We start from the raw sequence: 12,829 nt of genomic DNA, 5'->3' as shown, positions 1-12,829 counted from the left end.
ACCAAATTTACTTCATGTGTAGGTTTTTTATTTTGCTCTGTTTTTTGGTAGGTAATAAATCTGTATCAGATGACTCCGGAAATGTGGGAGGAGAGAATTACTGCCTGGTACGCAGAGCACCGAGGCCGAGCCAGGTGAGGCCCATTCATTGTTGGTTTACATTCCTTTATGGGCTTTTTTATTTTCATTTTTTGCCTTAAAGAACTGCAAAACTAGAGCATGCTTGTTGAACAAAATGCAGTACTGAAGTCTATAAAAGAAAAAGGGAGAGCTGGGAGTAACCTTGGTCTTTAGTTTTGTGTGTGTCCTTTTCTAGTACGTGTGACATAAAGTAGGTATGTGTACTGCCTATCAGTATATATAGACCTGTACTCATTGGTAATTAAGTTTACGTTTTGTTTTTTTTTTTTTTGAGACGGAGTTTTACTCTTGTTGCCCAGGCTGGAATACAATGATGTAATATCGGCTCACCGCAACCTCCGCCTCCCGGATTCAAGCGATTGTCCTGCCTCAGCCTCCCAAGTAGCTGAGATTACAGGCATGAGCCACCATGCCTGGCTAATTTTGTATTTTTAGTAGAGACAGGGTTTCTCCATGTTGTTCAGGCTGGTCTCGAACTCCCGACCTCAGGTGATCCGCCCACCTCTACCTCCCAAAGTGCTGGGATTACAGGCATGAGCCACCGTGCCTGGCCTGGTAATTAAGTTTAATTTTAATATTTTTTATTTTTATTTTTTGAGACAGAGTCTTGCTCTGTTGTCCAGGCTGAAATGCAGTGGCGCCATCTCAGCTCACTACAGCCTTAACCTCCTGGGTTCAAGCAAACCTGCCTCAGCGCCCCCAGTAACTGGCGCTACAGGCACACGCCACCATGCCCAGCTAACTTTTCTGTTTTTAGTAGAGATGGGGTTTCACCATGTTGCCCAAGCTGGTCTTGAACTCCTGGGCTCAAAGCAATTCGCCCACCTCGGCCTCCCAAAGTGCTGGGATTAGAGGCGTGAGCTGAGCCACTGTGCCCACCCTTAATTTTAAAAATTCTATTGTATGGCTATCCCATTGCTTTTGCATCCATCCCTTTATTGATGGCATTTGAGTATCTGTAGGTTTTTCACTTTTACAGAAATTTCTGCAGTGCACAATCTTTTATTTTTATACAATTGTATGAGTAGTTCTGAGGATATATTCTTTAAAACAAGAGTTGTTGGGTCAAAGGATGTGAGCATTTTGCATTTTGACAGGTACCACCAAATTGTTCTCCAAAAAGGCTGTACCTGTTTATACATGCCTGTCGACAAGTGTTATGAGAGTGTCCCACCCCCCACCCCAGTCTATCCTCAACACTTGTTTTTATCAATCTAATTTTTGTCATCTAAAAAGTGAAAACTTTTATCTCATGTTAGAATTGTCATTCCCTTGATTAGGAATTGATCATGTTTTCATTAGCCTTCAACGTTTTTTTTCTCTTCTTCAAATCAGTTTCCTAACACTTTTTTTTTTAAACTTAAGTGCAACATGCATATGGAAAAGTAGACAAATTATAAGTATACAACTTGATCAATTATCGTAAGGTGAAAACACCATGTAACACCGGAGGAAGAAATAACCTATGTCTTCCCACCTCCAATTCCCCTTTCTTCCTCGCCAAAGGCAACCAGTCTCCTGATTTTTAATTCCAGATTGGTGTTGCCCGTTTTAAACTTTGTATTCTGTTTTTTGTGTCTCCTTTTACTCAACATCATATCGTCAGATATGGGTTTGTGGCATGTGGCAATAGTTTTTTCATTTTCATTGCTGTATAGACTTCCACTATATTAGTATACTACAAATTATTTATTCATTCTACTAATGATGGACATTTAGGTTGTTGGGTTGTCTCCTGGTTTTTGCTATTACAATAGTGTCAATTTCCCAAAGTAATTGTACCAATTTACATCAACGTGTGTGATTTCTGATTTCTCCACCTGTTCACCAACACTTGGCGTTCTCTCAGGATGGGTTTTTAATATTCACTTGAGAGCATTTGGAGATTGGAGAGAGAAGGAAGAGGACAAGGTCATAGGAAGACTTGAGTTAAAATATTTCAGTATAATACCTGTTTGAGAGTTTTCTGCAAGTTATTGCTACTTCAATAGCTTACTTTAAATTATAACTTACATGAAGGTGATCTGACTTGGGTTTTACAACCCAGATAACTCTTGCCCTAACCTCCAACAATACTCAGGAAGCTTGCAGAGAGAGAGAGCTGTTTCACTTCCAAAACCTTCCAGGTAAAGAAAGTACACAAAGGAAAAGCAAGAACTTAAATAAAATTCGAACACCCAAATCTGTTTGAGGGTAAAAGATAACATACCGCATACTCTTCTTGAATTACTTGAGATGAGTTTACTGTTTACCAAGGGCAAGGTGGGAAACTAAGGCCAAGAAACACCGTGATGAGTCTGTTCTCTGACTCTCTTTTGATGGGGATGGGAAATTCTGCTCGACCTCAGTGTGTTTAATAGACTCAGGGCCGGGCAGAGCTTTGCTGGTATCTGCTGTGGCTTTTGTCTTCTGGCAGCGACGTGGCTCTAGAGGAACGGCAGGGCCAGAATGCCTGGTTTGGTGCCCACCCACTCTCCACCCATCTCACTTAGCTCCGATGACAGTGTCTTCCATTCTCCCCACAGGGATGAAGCCGAAATGGAATATCTGAAGATAGCTCAGGACCTGGAGATGTATGGTGTGAACTACTTTGCAATCCGGGTGTGTTGAAACCTCTCTGAGCTCCTTGTGTAGTAGAGTGAGGGCCAGACTGCTAAAATGGTTACTTCTTCATTCCAAGGTGATAGACTCTTTCATGGTTCTATGGTAAAGAAGAAAAGAGGAAGGAAAGATAGGTTTTAGTGCCTAACTTTCTATTTTTGGACTTCAATTAGATCATAGGTAATTAAGTGTCACTTGAGCCTTGGAGGACTTGGACCTGGTTCTGCTCTCAGCAGAAACCTGTTTGAATGCTCTGAGTGTAAGATTTGATTATTTCTGGCTCTGTGAGATCTCAGTCCACAGGGAACACCGGTAAGTACTTTCCCCCTCCCCCACACAACAACCCCCTGCACCCCCACCCCAGCCCCAGGCACTAGGAGAGTAGATCTGCCTTTATAGATTACTGATTTGTTTGGGATTCTCACTATGAGGCTAATTGGTTTTCTATTCAAACCATTAATAGTCTGCTGTCTGCTGGGAACCCACTGCTTCTGCGGGGAGAGGCATTTGTGTGCGGCCCAGATCTGGGCCTTTGGAATGTCTTTCTCCTGTGGGTCAGTATCTGGATGCAGTGTATAAGCAGCTTCTTCCAAAGGGATGCATGTGATTTGCCAAAGCATTTCACTATGGACTCCAAACTGCAGATGAGTAGATGTTAAAACAATCAGGCGGGTCCACCTTTATTTTCATAGTCATGCTTTGCTTTCCCTTATTGGGTTCCTACAGTTGTTGTATTAAATTCAGGTAAATTGAAATACATTTTAAATATTCTAGGATAGCTTTCTACTTAATTTGTATTTTGTAAATATGGATTTGTATGGATTACTCTGCATAAGAAAATAAGGCACACTAAAGTGCCTAAAAGGTGCTCCATCATAGTGCAGGAAGTTCTTTTCTAAAGTTCTATCAGTTTGTATTTGCTAATTGCTTGGTTTCTTTAAGGTCAAACTAATGTAACACATTTCTGTGGTTTTGTCAACTCAACTCCTCTTGCCCCATGTGCTAGGCACCTAGATTCTAGAAAACTAAAGTTTTATAATCCTCAGAAAACAGTTTTTTGGTTTTTAAAAATCTTTTTTGTTTTTTAGAGGTGGAGTTTTGCTATATCACCCAGGCCTGCTAGGCTCAAGTGATCCTTCCACCCCAGCCTTCCAAGTAGCTGGGGTGTGTACCACTGTGCCTGGCTGAAAAAGTTTCTCATTAGGGAATATTTCTACATCAGTCAGACTAATGGATACTGTTTTTTGTGTATGTTTCCTATATCGAGCAATAGACAAAGCTACTAGCTATTTTAGTGGCTTTTATGTTAAATTAGTTTTAAAAGGGGCTGCTTGAGTTTCCACCTCTCTCTGTTTAATCTCTAGAAGTGTTGGAGTCATAATGGTAGGAGGTAGAAGCCTGAATCTTTTTTAAAAAATTTAAACTAAATAGTCAGAAACACAATGAAATATCTCATTTTCCAAAATGAACTGCAGATTTAAAAGTACAAAGCCTCACTTCTATTAATGCAGTAGCTTTCTTAGCTTTGCGGACAAGCAGAAGAATCTTTCGTGGTTTGATGATAGCGTCTGACTTTGGGATGTGAGGAGTAAAAAGATTTACGCTGGAGTACTCACTCCTCCATCTGATGTCTGCTGTTAGATTGGTACTTCTCTTCACAGTCCCAGTACCTTCTCAGTTTACAGACCTGTTTTTCTGCCCTTGAGTCTTGGTTCAATTTCCATTATCAGCAAGGGGTCAGGAGCTGTAGTATCCTTGTGCAGCCAGTTTCCTTCCACTCTGTCCTTAGCAGGGTCAGTGCTGTGGGAGCCCAGGGCACCCACCGTGGGCTACTCTGACTGCTGGCCAGGACCGCTGTCAGGGGCAGAGCATAGGTACGGCTTTTAGACAGCTTTGTTGATGAATAGAATTCCTTTTGATAATGTATTTCCCAACATGCAATTATTAAAAATTTCAAACTTACAGGAAAATTGAAAGAATTTTTCAGTGAACACCCATATATATGCACAACCTAGATTCTACAGTAAACATTTTACCAGACTTGCTTTATCACATGAAGACTACATTATATCATAAAATGAGACCATCCAGTCCCAGGCACTGAAAATTTTCTTTCTAGTAATCCAACAATGGTTTCTTTAAATACAAGAAATCATTAAACCTATAGGTTTTTTTTATTTGTTTGTTTGTTTTAAGTCTCTCTCTGTCGCCCAGGCTGGAGTGCAGGGGCGCCATCTTGGCTCACTGCAACCTCCACCTCCCGGGTTCATCCAGTTCTCCTACTCAGCCTCCTACTAGCTGGGATTACAGGCGTGTGTCACCATGCCCGGCTAATTTTTTTTTTTTTTTTTTTTTTTAATTTTTAGTAGAGATGGTGTTTCACCATGCTGGCCAGGCTGGTCTCAAACTCCTGACCTCGTGATCCACCCACCTCAGCCTCACAAAGTGCTGAGATTACAGGCATGAGTCACTGCTCCCGGCCTAAACCTATGGGCTTTAATTCTAAACCTATGGTAGCCTGGTTATTTAACTAGAGGGAACAACACTTACGTTACTCCTCCTTTAGCCATTGAGCCAGTGACAGAAGCCCTGAGTGATTGTTCTGGGGGACCCAGAAGTCACAAGAATGGAACAGTTTTGCTTCTGCCTGCCCCAATTCAGAAAGCTGAAATCTTTTTGGTTTATAAGATAGCTGTGACTTCTGTTGGGACCTGCTGAAACTTGTCACATGTGACAGTGTGTGCCAGATTCTTTGGAAGGTTGAATAAAATTTTGAGCCTCAGCTGGAGCTTACAGTGGCTGTTCTTATTGGATCCACAGAATAAAAAGGGCACAGAGCTGCTGCTTGGAGTGGATGCCCTGGGGCTTCACATCTATGACCCTGAGAACAGACTGACCCCCAAGATCTCCTTCCCTTGGAATGAAATCCGAAACATCTCATACAGTGACAAGGAGGTAGGACATGTCTGTACTGCAGATGCCACTAGTGGCCCAGGGGTCCAGCAAAAGATCTTTCCCCATGTGCCCCGCTCGCTGGAGCCTCCCCAGCCAGGGCATCTCCTTGTTATTCATAGAATCCTTTAATTCCCAGGCTTTGAGGATGCGGTTGTTGATTTTCGAAGTATTTACAGAACAGTATTGGCATCAATAACCCCACTATGACTAATAGGAAGCTGGGAAGCTCAACTTGCCAGGGAGAAACCCCAAAGAATAGTAAACGAAAACAGTAACATTTTCTCATTACTTGACTTTCTATTTCTGTCAATAAATTCTCTTTGTATTTTTTTTTTTTTTCTTTTTTAGAGATAGGATTTCATTATGTATGCCCAGACTGGATTTGAATCCTGGGCTCAAGCAATCCTTCTACCTCATCCTCCTGAGTAGCTGCTATAGGTGCGCGCCACAGCACCTGGCTTAAATTCTCTTTGTATTTTAAGTGTGGTCTTTATTGAGCTTTCTTTCTGTGTCTGGTGCTTGATACATGTGGCAGAGAAATATATATATACACATATACACATATGGACATATATGTGTTTTGTGATGTGTTTTGTGTGTGTCTCAGTAATGATATAAATATGTATATTAGGTTAATATGCTTACAAGAATTCCAAAATAATTAAGGTTGAATAACTTAGACAAATGCTCTTAGAATTCAAATATTTCCATATAGGGTGGTGACTTTTACCAAAAAGGTCCCATAATGTATAATCTTATGTTTACTCATCCATCCATTCATTCATTCACTCATCCATTCATTCATTCTTCATTCATTTTATTTTATTATTATTATTTTTTGAGACAGGCTCTCATTCTGTCACCAAGGCTGGAATGCAGTGGTACACAATCAAAGCTCACTGCAGCCTGGACCTCCCTGGGCTCAGGTGATCCTTTCACCTCAGCCTCGCAGGTAGCTGAGACTACAGGCGTGTGCCACCACACCTGGCTAATTTTTTGTAGAGATGGGGTTTTGCCACATTGCCCAGGCTGATCTTGAACTTCTGGACTCGAGCAATCCTCCCACCTCAGCCTCCCAAAGTGCTGGAATTATAGGTGTGAGCCACCGTGCTCACCTATTCTGCATTAATTTTAAAGGAATCATTGAGCATCTGCTTTGTGTTAGATATCATGGGGGAAATAAAGATGTAGAAGATCCAGTCTTAGCCTTCAAGGAAGTCAAGTAACTACTCACCTGCTATCATAAATAAGTGCTGTGGAAGAGACATGATGACAACGATGTAGTCTTCCATATACAAGCACTTTCACCCTGACCCTCTGAATTTAATCTGTCTAAGAACACTGCTGTAAAGGCAGGGGCCATATTGTCATTATCTCTGTGTCACATCAGGAAGCAGAGACACAGAAGGATCCAGTGACCTGTGTCTGAGTGAAGTAGCAAAGGGTAGGAGCTGGAGTTGCTTTTCAGGGAGGCCCAGAGGCTGAGCCCTGAGAGCACAGGGGCACCAGGGAGAGGGAGGCTCCACTCAGTGACCTCCTGGTACCTGCACAGCCAGGACACAGAGTAGAGAGTGAAGAACAGGAACAGCTTTTGTTGCTGCCTGCAGAGCCCCAAACCTGAGCGTATTTCCTATTTTCTCTTCCTTCATGACAACTCAAGGAAGGGAACACAGGCCCCTGGTTTCCAGTATGTGGTTGGGATCTACTCAGCCATGTTTGATAAGACAGACTGAGCCCCTTAATTCAGAACATTCTGACTTTGAAGTTTTTGTAAGTATTTAGCCCAGGAGATAAGCAGATAGGTATTTCTTTTTTAAAATACTTAAATTGAAAGTTCCGCATGACATAAAGCTGTATGTGTGCCACCCTATGGTAGTTTTCCATCTCCCGATTTCATAAAGTCTGTGTATTGCCCATCCACACATTTGTGCGCTAAAGACTCCCTAAACATCCGTTCTTCAAAGAAGCCAAGGATTGAAGTCTCCCGTAGTATGGCCTGACACAGTAAACTCTAATATGCCCTCTCTGGGGGCCAGGCGCCATCATGTTCCATCATGTCAGTAACTCATGCAGTAAGCAGAACCCAAGCTGACTTGACATAAAAGAAGTAGTCTTGGTAGTTAGGCATGACAGCCGTGCTGTCAAAACAGAAATGTTAGTTTATTTTAAGTGATCCGTTGATTCTTTGTGTACGCCCTGGCGTGGTGCAGAGCCTGCAGTTTCCCCACTACTTGTGGTTTCCCACTGACAGCTCCAGGGTTTGACAGCAAAGCCAAAAATAAGCTCACAAAATTCATGAATAGCAGCCTACACAAGAGCAACACTGCTTCGAAGTTAACTTGGCCAAAAGCTAAACAAAGGATCATTTTCTGTCCTCAGTGTACTAACCCCTTCTTGGGCAATAGAACATGTGAAAGAAATATTATCTTCCCAAACATATTTATCTGCTTAGCAAGTGTTTCTTGGGAATGGATATCCATTTTGTAAGTGCATCTTGGAAATCTAGGATCTATTTGGTCTTATCGGGAGCGGTTGAGAACAGCAGCCATTTGTTCCTTGCAGGCTTTCCTGCTAGTGGTCTGACCCTAGGTTCTCCTACCAAGTCACCACCCTGTCCTTACCATTCATCTTTCTCTCCATTTTGATTTCAGAATCAAGGACTGTTTTCCCTTCTACTATAGTCCTTTTTTCCCCATTTGATTCTTTCTATTAACAGCTTTTATCAAATTATTCCCATGTTCAGAAACCTGTGGTGAGCACAGGTATCCTGTCACATCAAACCTAAACCCTTCTTTTTTTTTTTTTTTTAAATAGGGGTCTACTCTATTGTCCAGTCTGGAGTGCAGTTGTGCAATTACAGCTCACTGCAGCCTCGAACTCCTGACCTCAAGCGATCCTCCCACCTCGGCCTTCCAAAGTGTTAGGATTACAGGTGTGAGCCACCATATCTGGCTACCTCTGACTTTTGTTCTCACTGCCAGCCCCTACACCCACCTCTTCCTCCCTCCCAGGCTAAGCCTATTATATCATCTTAGTCACCAAAAAGCTAATACCACACACACACACACACACACACACACACACACACACACACAGCTCATTTCCCCATCTCTACCTTATTTGTGGTTTTGCTCTGTGCAGAACGCCCCTTCAGCCTGCCTTTTAGCTACCCTGTTGGATTCTTCTTCTAAGATCAGCTTCACTCTCTCTTGCTTCTGGTGGATCTACTCTGAACCTCCACACATCTGTGATTTGCACCACCCAATGAAGCACCAGTATATGATGTGATTTCTTGAATAATTGGCGGCTGTTAGCCTAGTTCCAACTAGATGGTGAGCTTCACGAAGGTGGGTTCCTGCCCTAGACTACAGTAGCCCTCCAATGTTGGCCTCAGGGGTGGGCCCGTTAAGGATGCTTATTTTAGGTTGTCAGGAATCCCTTCCCACACTCATGCCTAGGAAGCACACCTTTAGGATCCTGAGCTTCCACAGCCCGAGACTTGGTGCTCCTAATTCCCCGAGGTTTAGTGCCTGGACACTGGGAAGCCAGGACAAGGCATAGCTTCATGCTGGTCTGTGGCCAATGTGGTTGCTGCATTTGTGGAATTTCCAATTGGTGGTAACATTCCAGGCTGTCGGACTCAAACTGTGTTCTGCTTCATTCTTCCAGTTTACTATTAAACCACTGGATAAGAAAATTGATGTCTTCAAGTTTAACTCCTCAAAGCTTCGTGTTAATAAGCTGGTAAGTTGAGATCCTGGTTTTCATTACTGATAATGGTAGCTTTTCTGAGAATTGAATACTTCTTTTTTTTTTTTTTTTTTTTTTTTTTTTGAGACGGAGTCTTGCTCTGTCGCCCAGGCTGGAATGCAGTGGCCGGATCTCAGCTCACTGCAAGCTCCGCCTCCCGGGTTTTCGCCATTCTCCTGCCTCAGCCTCCCGAGTAGCTGGGACTACAGGCGCCCGCCACCTCGCCCGGCTATTTTTTTTTTTTTTGTATTTTTTTAGTAGAGACGGGGTTTCACTGTGTTAGCCAGGATGGTCTCGATCTCCTGACCTCGTGATCCGCCCGTCTCGGCCTCCCAAAGTGCTGGGATTACAGGCTTGAGCCACCGCGCCCGGCCGAATACTTCTTTTTAAAGAATATCAGAGTGACATCTTGTGAAGTGTAGAATGGTATCTCACTTGGCGCATACTTTCTCTTTAGCTTAGGGTTAAAACTAAATTATATCATGAGGAAGGTTTTTTTTTTGCGACAGAGTCTCGCTCTGTTGCCCAGGCTGGAATGTAGTGGCAGTACCATCTCAGCTCACTGCAACCTCTGCCTCCCAGGTTCAAGAGATTCTCCTGCCTCAGCCTCCTGAGAGGATTATAGACATGAGACACCATGCTCAGCTAATTTTTGTACTTTCAGTAGAGACAGGGTTTCACCATATTGGTAAGGCTGGTCTTGAACTCCTGACCTCAGGTGACCCATCCAACCTTGGCCTCTCAAAGTGCTGGGATTACAGGCGTGAGTCATTGCACCCGGTCACTTCTATACTGTTTTAACAGGCTGTTTTGAAAACTTTTGTATCTGCCTCCTGGTGTACATAGGCAATAGTTTCTTTGGAGTCTTGAGTATACTGGGCTAGGTGGGGTGGCTCATACCTGTAATCTCAGCACTTGGGGAGGTCAAGACAGAATAATTATTTGAGGCCAGGAGTTCAAGACCAGCCTGGGCAGCATAGCAAGACCCTGTCCCCCCAAAAATGAAAATGAGTAAAATTAAAAAAAATTAAAAATAGAGCCAGGCACAGTGGCTCAATGCCTGTAATCCCAGCACTTTGGGAGGCTGAGGCAGGTGGATCACCTGAGGTCGGGAGTTCAAGACCAACCTGATCAACATGGAGAAACCCTGTCTCTACTAAAAATATAAAATTAGTCAGGCGTGGTGGCACATGCCTGTAAATCCCAGCTACTTAGGAGGCTGAGGCAGGAGAATCGCTCGAACCCGGGAGGTGGAGGTTGCGGTGAGCCGAGATCATGCCATTGCACTCCAGCTTGGGCAACAAGAGCAAAACTTCATCTCAAAAAACATAAACACATAAAAATAAATAAAAAATAGAATTTAGGAGTAGAGGTACAGGGCTCAGTATATGTTCAAATTTCAAAATTGTGACACATTGTTTTCTAAAGAAGGTGAATTGATTTTTACAGAGCCAACAGTAGTGAGTGAAATTTCTTTTTTGCTATCCTTAATACTTGTATTATCAGCCTTTTAAAATTTTTGCCAATCTTGTGCATCTAAAATGGTATCTCATTATGATGTTAACTTTTTTTGTTTGAGATTTTGAAATAGGGTCTCACTCTGTTGCCCAGGCTGAAATGTAATGACACGATCATGGCTCACTGCAGCATGGACCTCCCCAGGCTCAGGTGATCCTTCCACCTCAGCCTCCCCAGTAGCTGGGACTACAGGCACACACCACCATGCCCAGCTAATTTTTTGTATTTTTTATAGAGACGAGGTTTTGCCATGTTGTCCAGGCTTATCTTAAACTCCTAGGCTCAAGCAGTCTGCTGGCCTCCACTTCCCAAAGTGCTAGGATTACACTCCCCAAAGTGCTGGGCCACCATGTCTGGCCAAATTTTTTGATGTTTTTGTAGAGATGGCATCTCACTATGTCACCCAGGCTGGTCTTGAACTCCTAGGCTCAAGGATCCTCCCACCTTGGCCTCCGAAAGTGCTGGGATTACAGGTGTGAGCTACTGCACCTAGCCTGTTTTCTTTATTGGCTATATCTTCCAGTTGGTGGCTCTGTTTTTCTTTTTTTATGTCTTGACGATAAAAATGTTTAATTTTAATATAGACAAACATATAAATTTTTTTCTTAATCACTTTTTGCGTCTTACTTGGCATCTTCTCTTATCCTGTGATCATTAAGATATTCTTCTATATTGTCTTCTGAAAGTTTCAAGGGTTTCATCTTTGCATTTAAGTCTTCAATCCTTCTGGAGTTGATTTTTGTGTAAGGTGTGAGGGAGGGATCCAACTTATTTTTTTCCACATGCACCCTGTTGCCTCAGCCCAGCTTACTGAATGAGCTTTCCTATCCTCCCTGGTCTGCAGAACCACATCTTGATGTAGGAGAGTAAGGTGCACCCAGAAGACATGGTGAAGTGTCCTCCAGTCCTCTCTTCATTTGTGATTTTTACCTTCTGGCATATCTGAGGCACCTTCATTTTGCATGTTTCCAGAGCTGAGAGCACTAGAGGCCGCTAGCAGGGCTTTAGTGTTTCACTCCATGCGTTCATCTTCATGTTTACTGCTACCTGCAAGAGCTCAAACTGCTATAGCACTAGTGAGCCGGTAGGCAGTGAAGTAAATTTGTGGATATTAACCTTTTTGTCTGCTTCTGTGGCCACAGATTCTCCAGCTATGTATCGGGAACCATGATCTATTTATGAGGAGAAGGAAAGCCGATTCTTTGGAAGTTCAGCAGATGAAAGCCCAGGCCAGGGAGGAGAAGGCTAGAAAGCAGGTGAGCATGACCTTGCTTTAACTGATGATGTCACTGTGTGATCAGTCCTGGCCTGGGAGGTGAGGAGTGGTTGTGGGCTCACAGGAGTCTTTTGGCCGTGGACATACCTGCTCTTGTTTTATCCCTGTTGGATCTTCATTTGCTGACGCCTGCCTGGTGGGATGTCAGCTCTGGAAATGAGGAATAAACCCTAATAGCATATCTAAAAGAAATATCTCTAGTAATTTCTACACTTGGAGAAATTAAGTGTGATTAACACCAGTTTGGGACAAAATAGCCAAGAGTGCATGCATCTATCCGTCCAGCTAGCTAGCTTGCTTGCTTTTTTTGCCTGTCTGCCTCCTTGTGCATCCTTCTCCTTTTCTAATTAGATGGTGATAGAATGCAGGGTGGCATTTCAATGCTTGCTGCTGGAATGCTAATTTGACCCTGGCCGCAATTCCCCACTGCAGGTGAGACCTCATGGCATGTCACCTGCCCCAGGAGGTGGCAGGAGCACCTATCAGCAGACTGGATGATCTGCATCATTGTTTTCTACTCATAAACCTTCTCTACTCATGGAAATCCACACAACTAATTTGGGCCTTACTGCTGAGAATATCAATTGT

The 12,829-nt window shown here is 43.1% G+C and overlaps 1 protein-coding gene across 4 annotated transcripts in view; it reads left to right on the top strand.

Annotated features, from left to right (window-relative positions):
- Positions 1–12,829, top strand: part of NF2 (NF2, moesin-ezrin-radixin like (MERLIN) tumor suppressor) — a 96,576-nt gene that overhangs the window by 53,662 nt on the left and 30,085 nt on the right. For all 4 annotated transcript variants that reach the window (XM_007975345.3, XM_007975343.3, XM_007975344.3 and 1 more), the window contains exons 6-10: positions 52–134; positions 2,667–2,742; positions 5,563–5,697; positions 9,367–9,441; positions 12,108–12,221. In XM_007975345.3, coding sequence (XP_007973536.1) covers positions 52–134; positions 2,667–2,742; positions 5,563–5,697; positions 9,367–9,441; positions 12,108–12,221 — 483 coding nt within the window. The remainder of the gene's footprint in view (positions 1–51; positions 135–2,666; positions 2,743–5,562; positions 5,698–9,366; positions 9,442–12,107; positions 12,222–12,829) is intronic.

The sequence above is a fragment of the Chlorocebus sabaeus genome, chromosome 19 (assembly GCF_047675955.1).
Source record: "Chlorocebus sabaeus isolate Y175 chromosome 19, mChlSab1.0.hap1, whole genome shotgun sequence".
NCBI lineage: Eukaryota > Metazoa > Chordata > Mammalia > Primates > Cercopithecidae > Chlorocebus > Chlorocebus sabaeus.
This window is presented reverse-complemented; position numbering and strand designations above follow the sequence as displayed.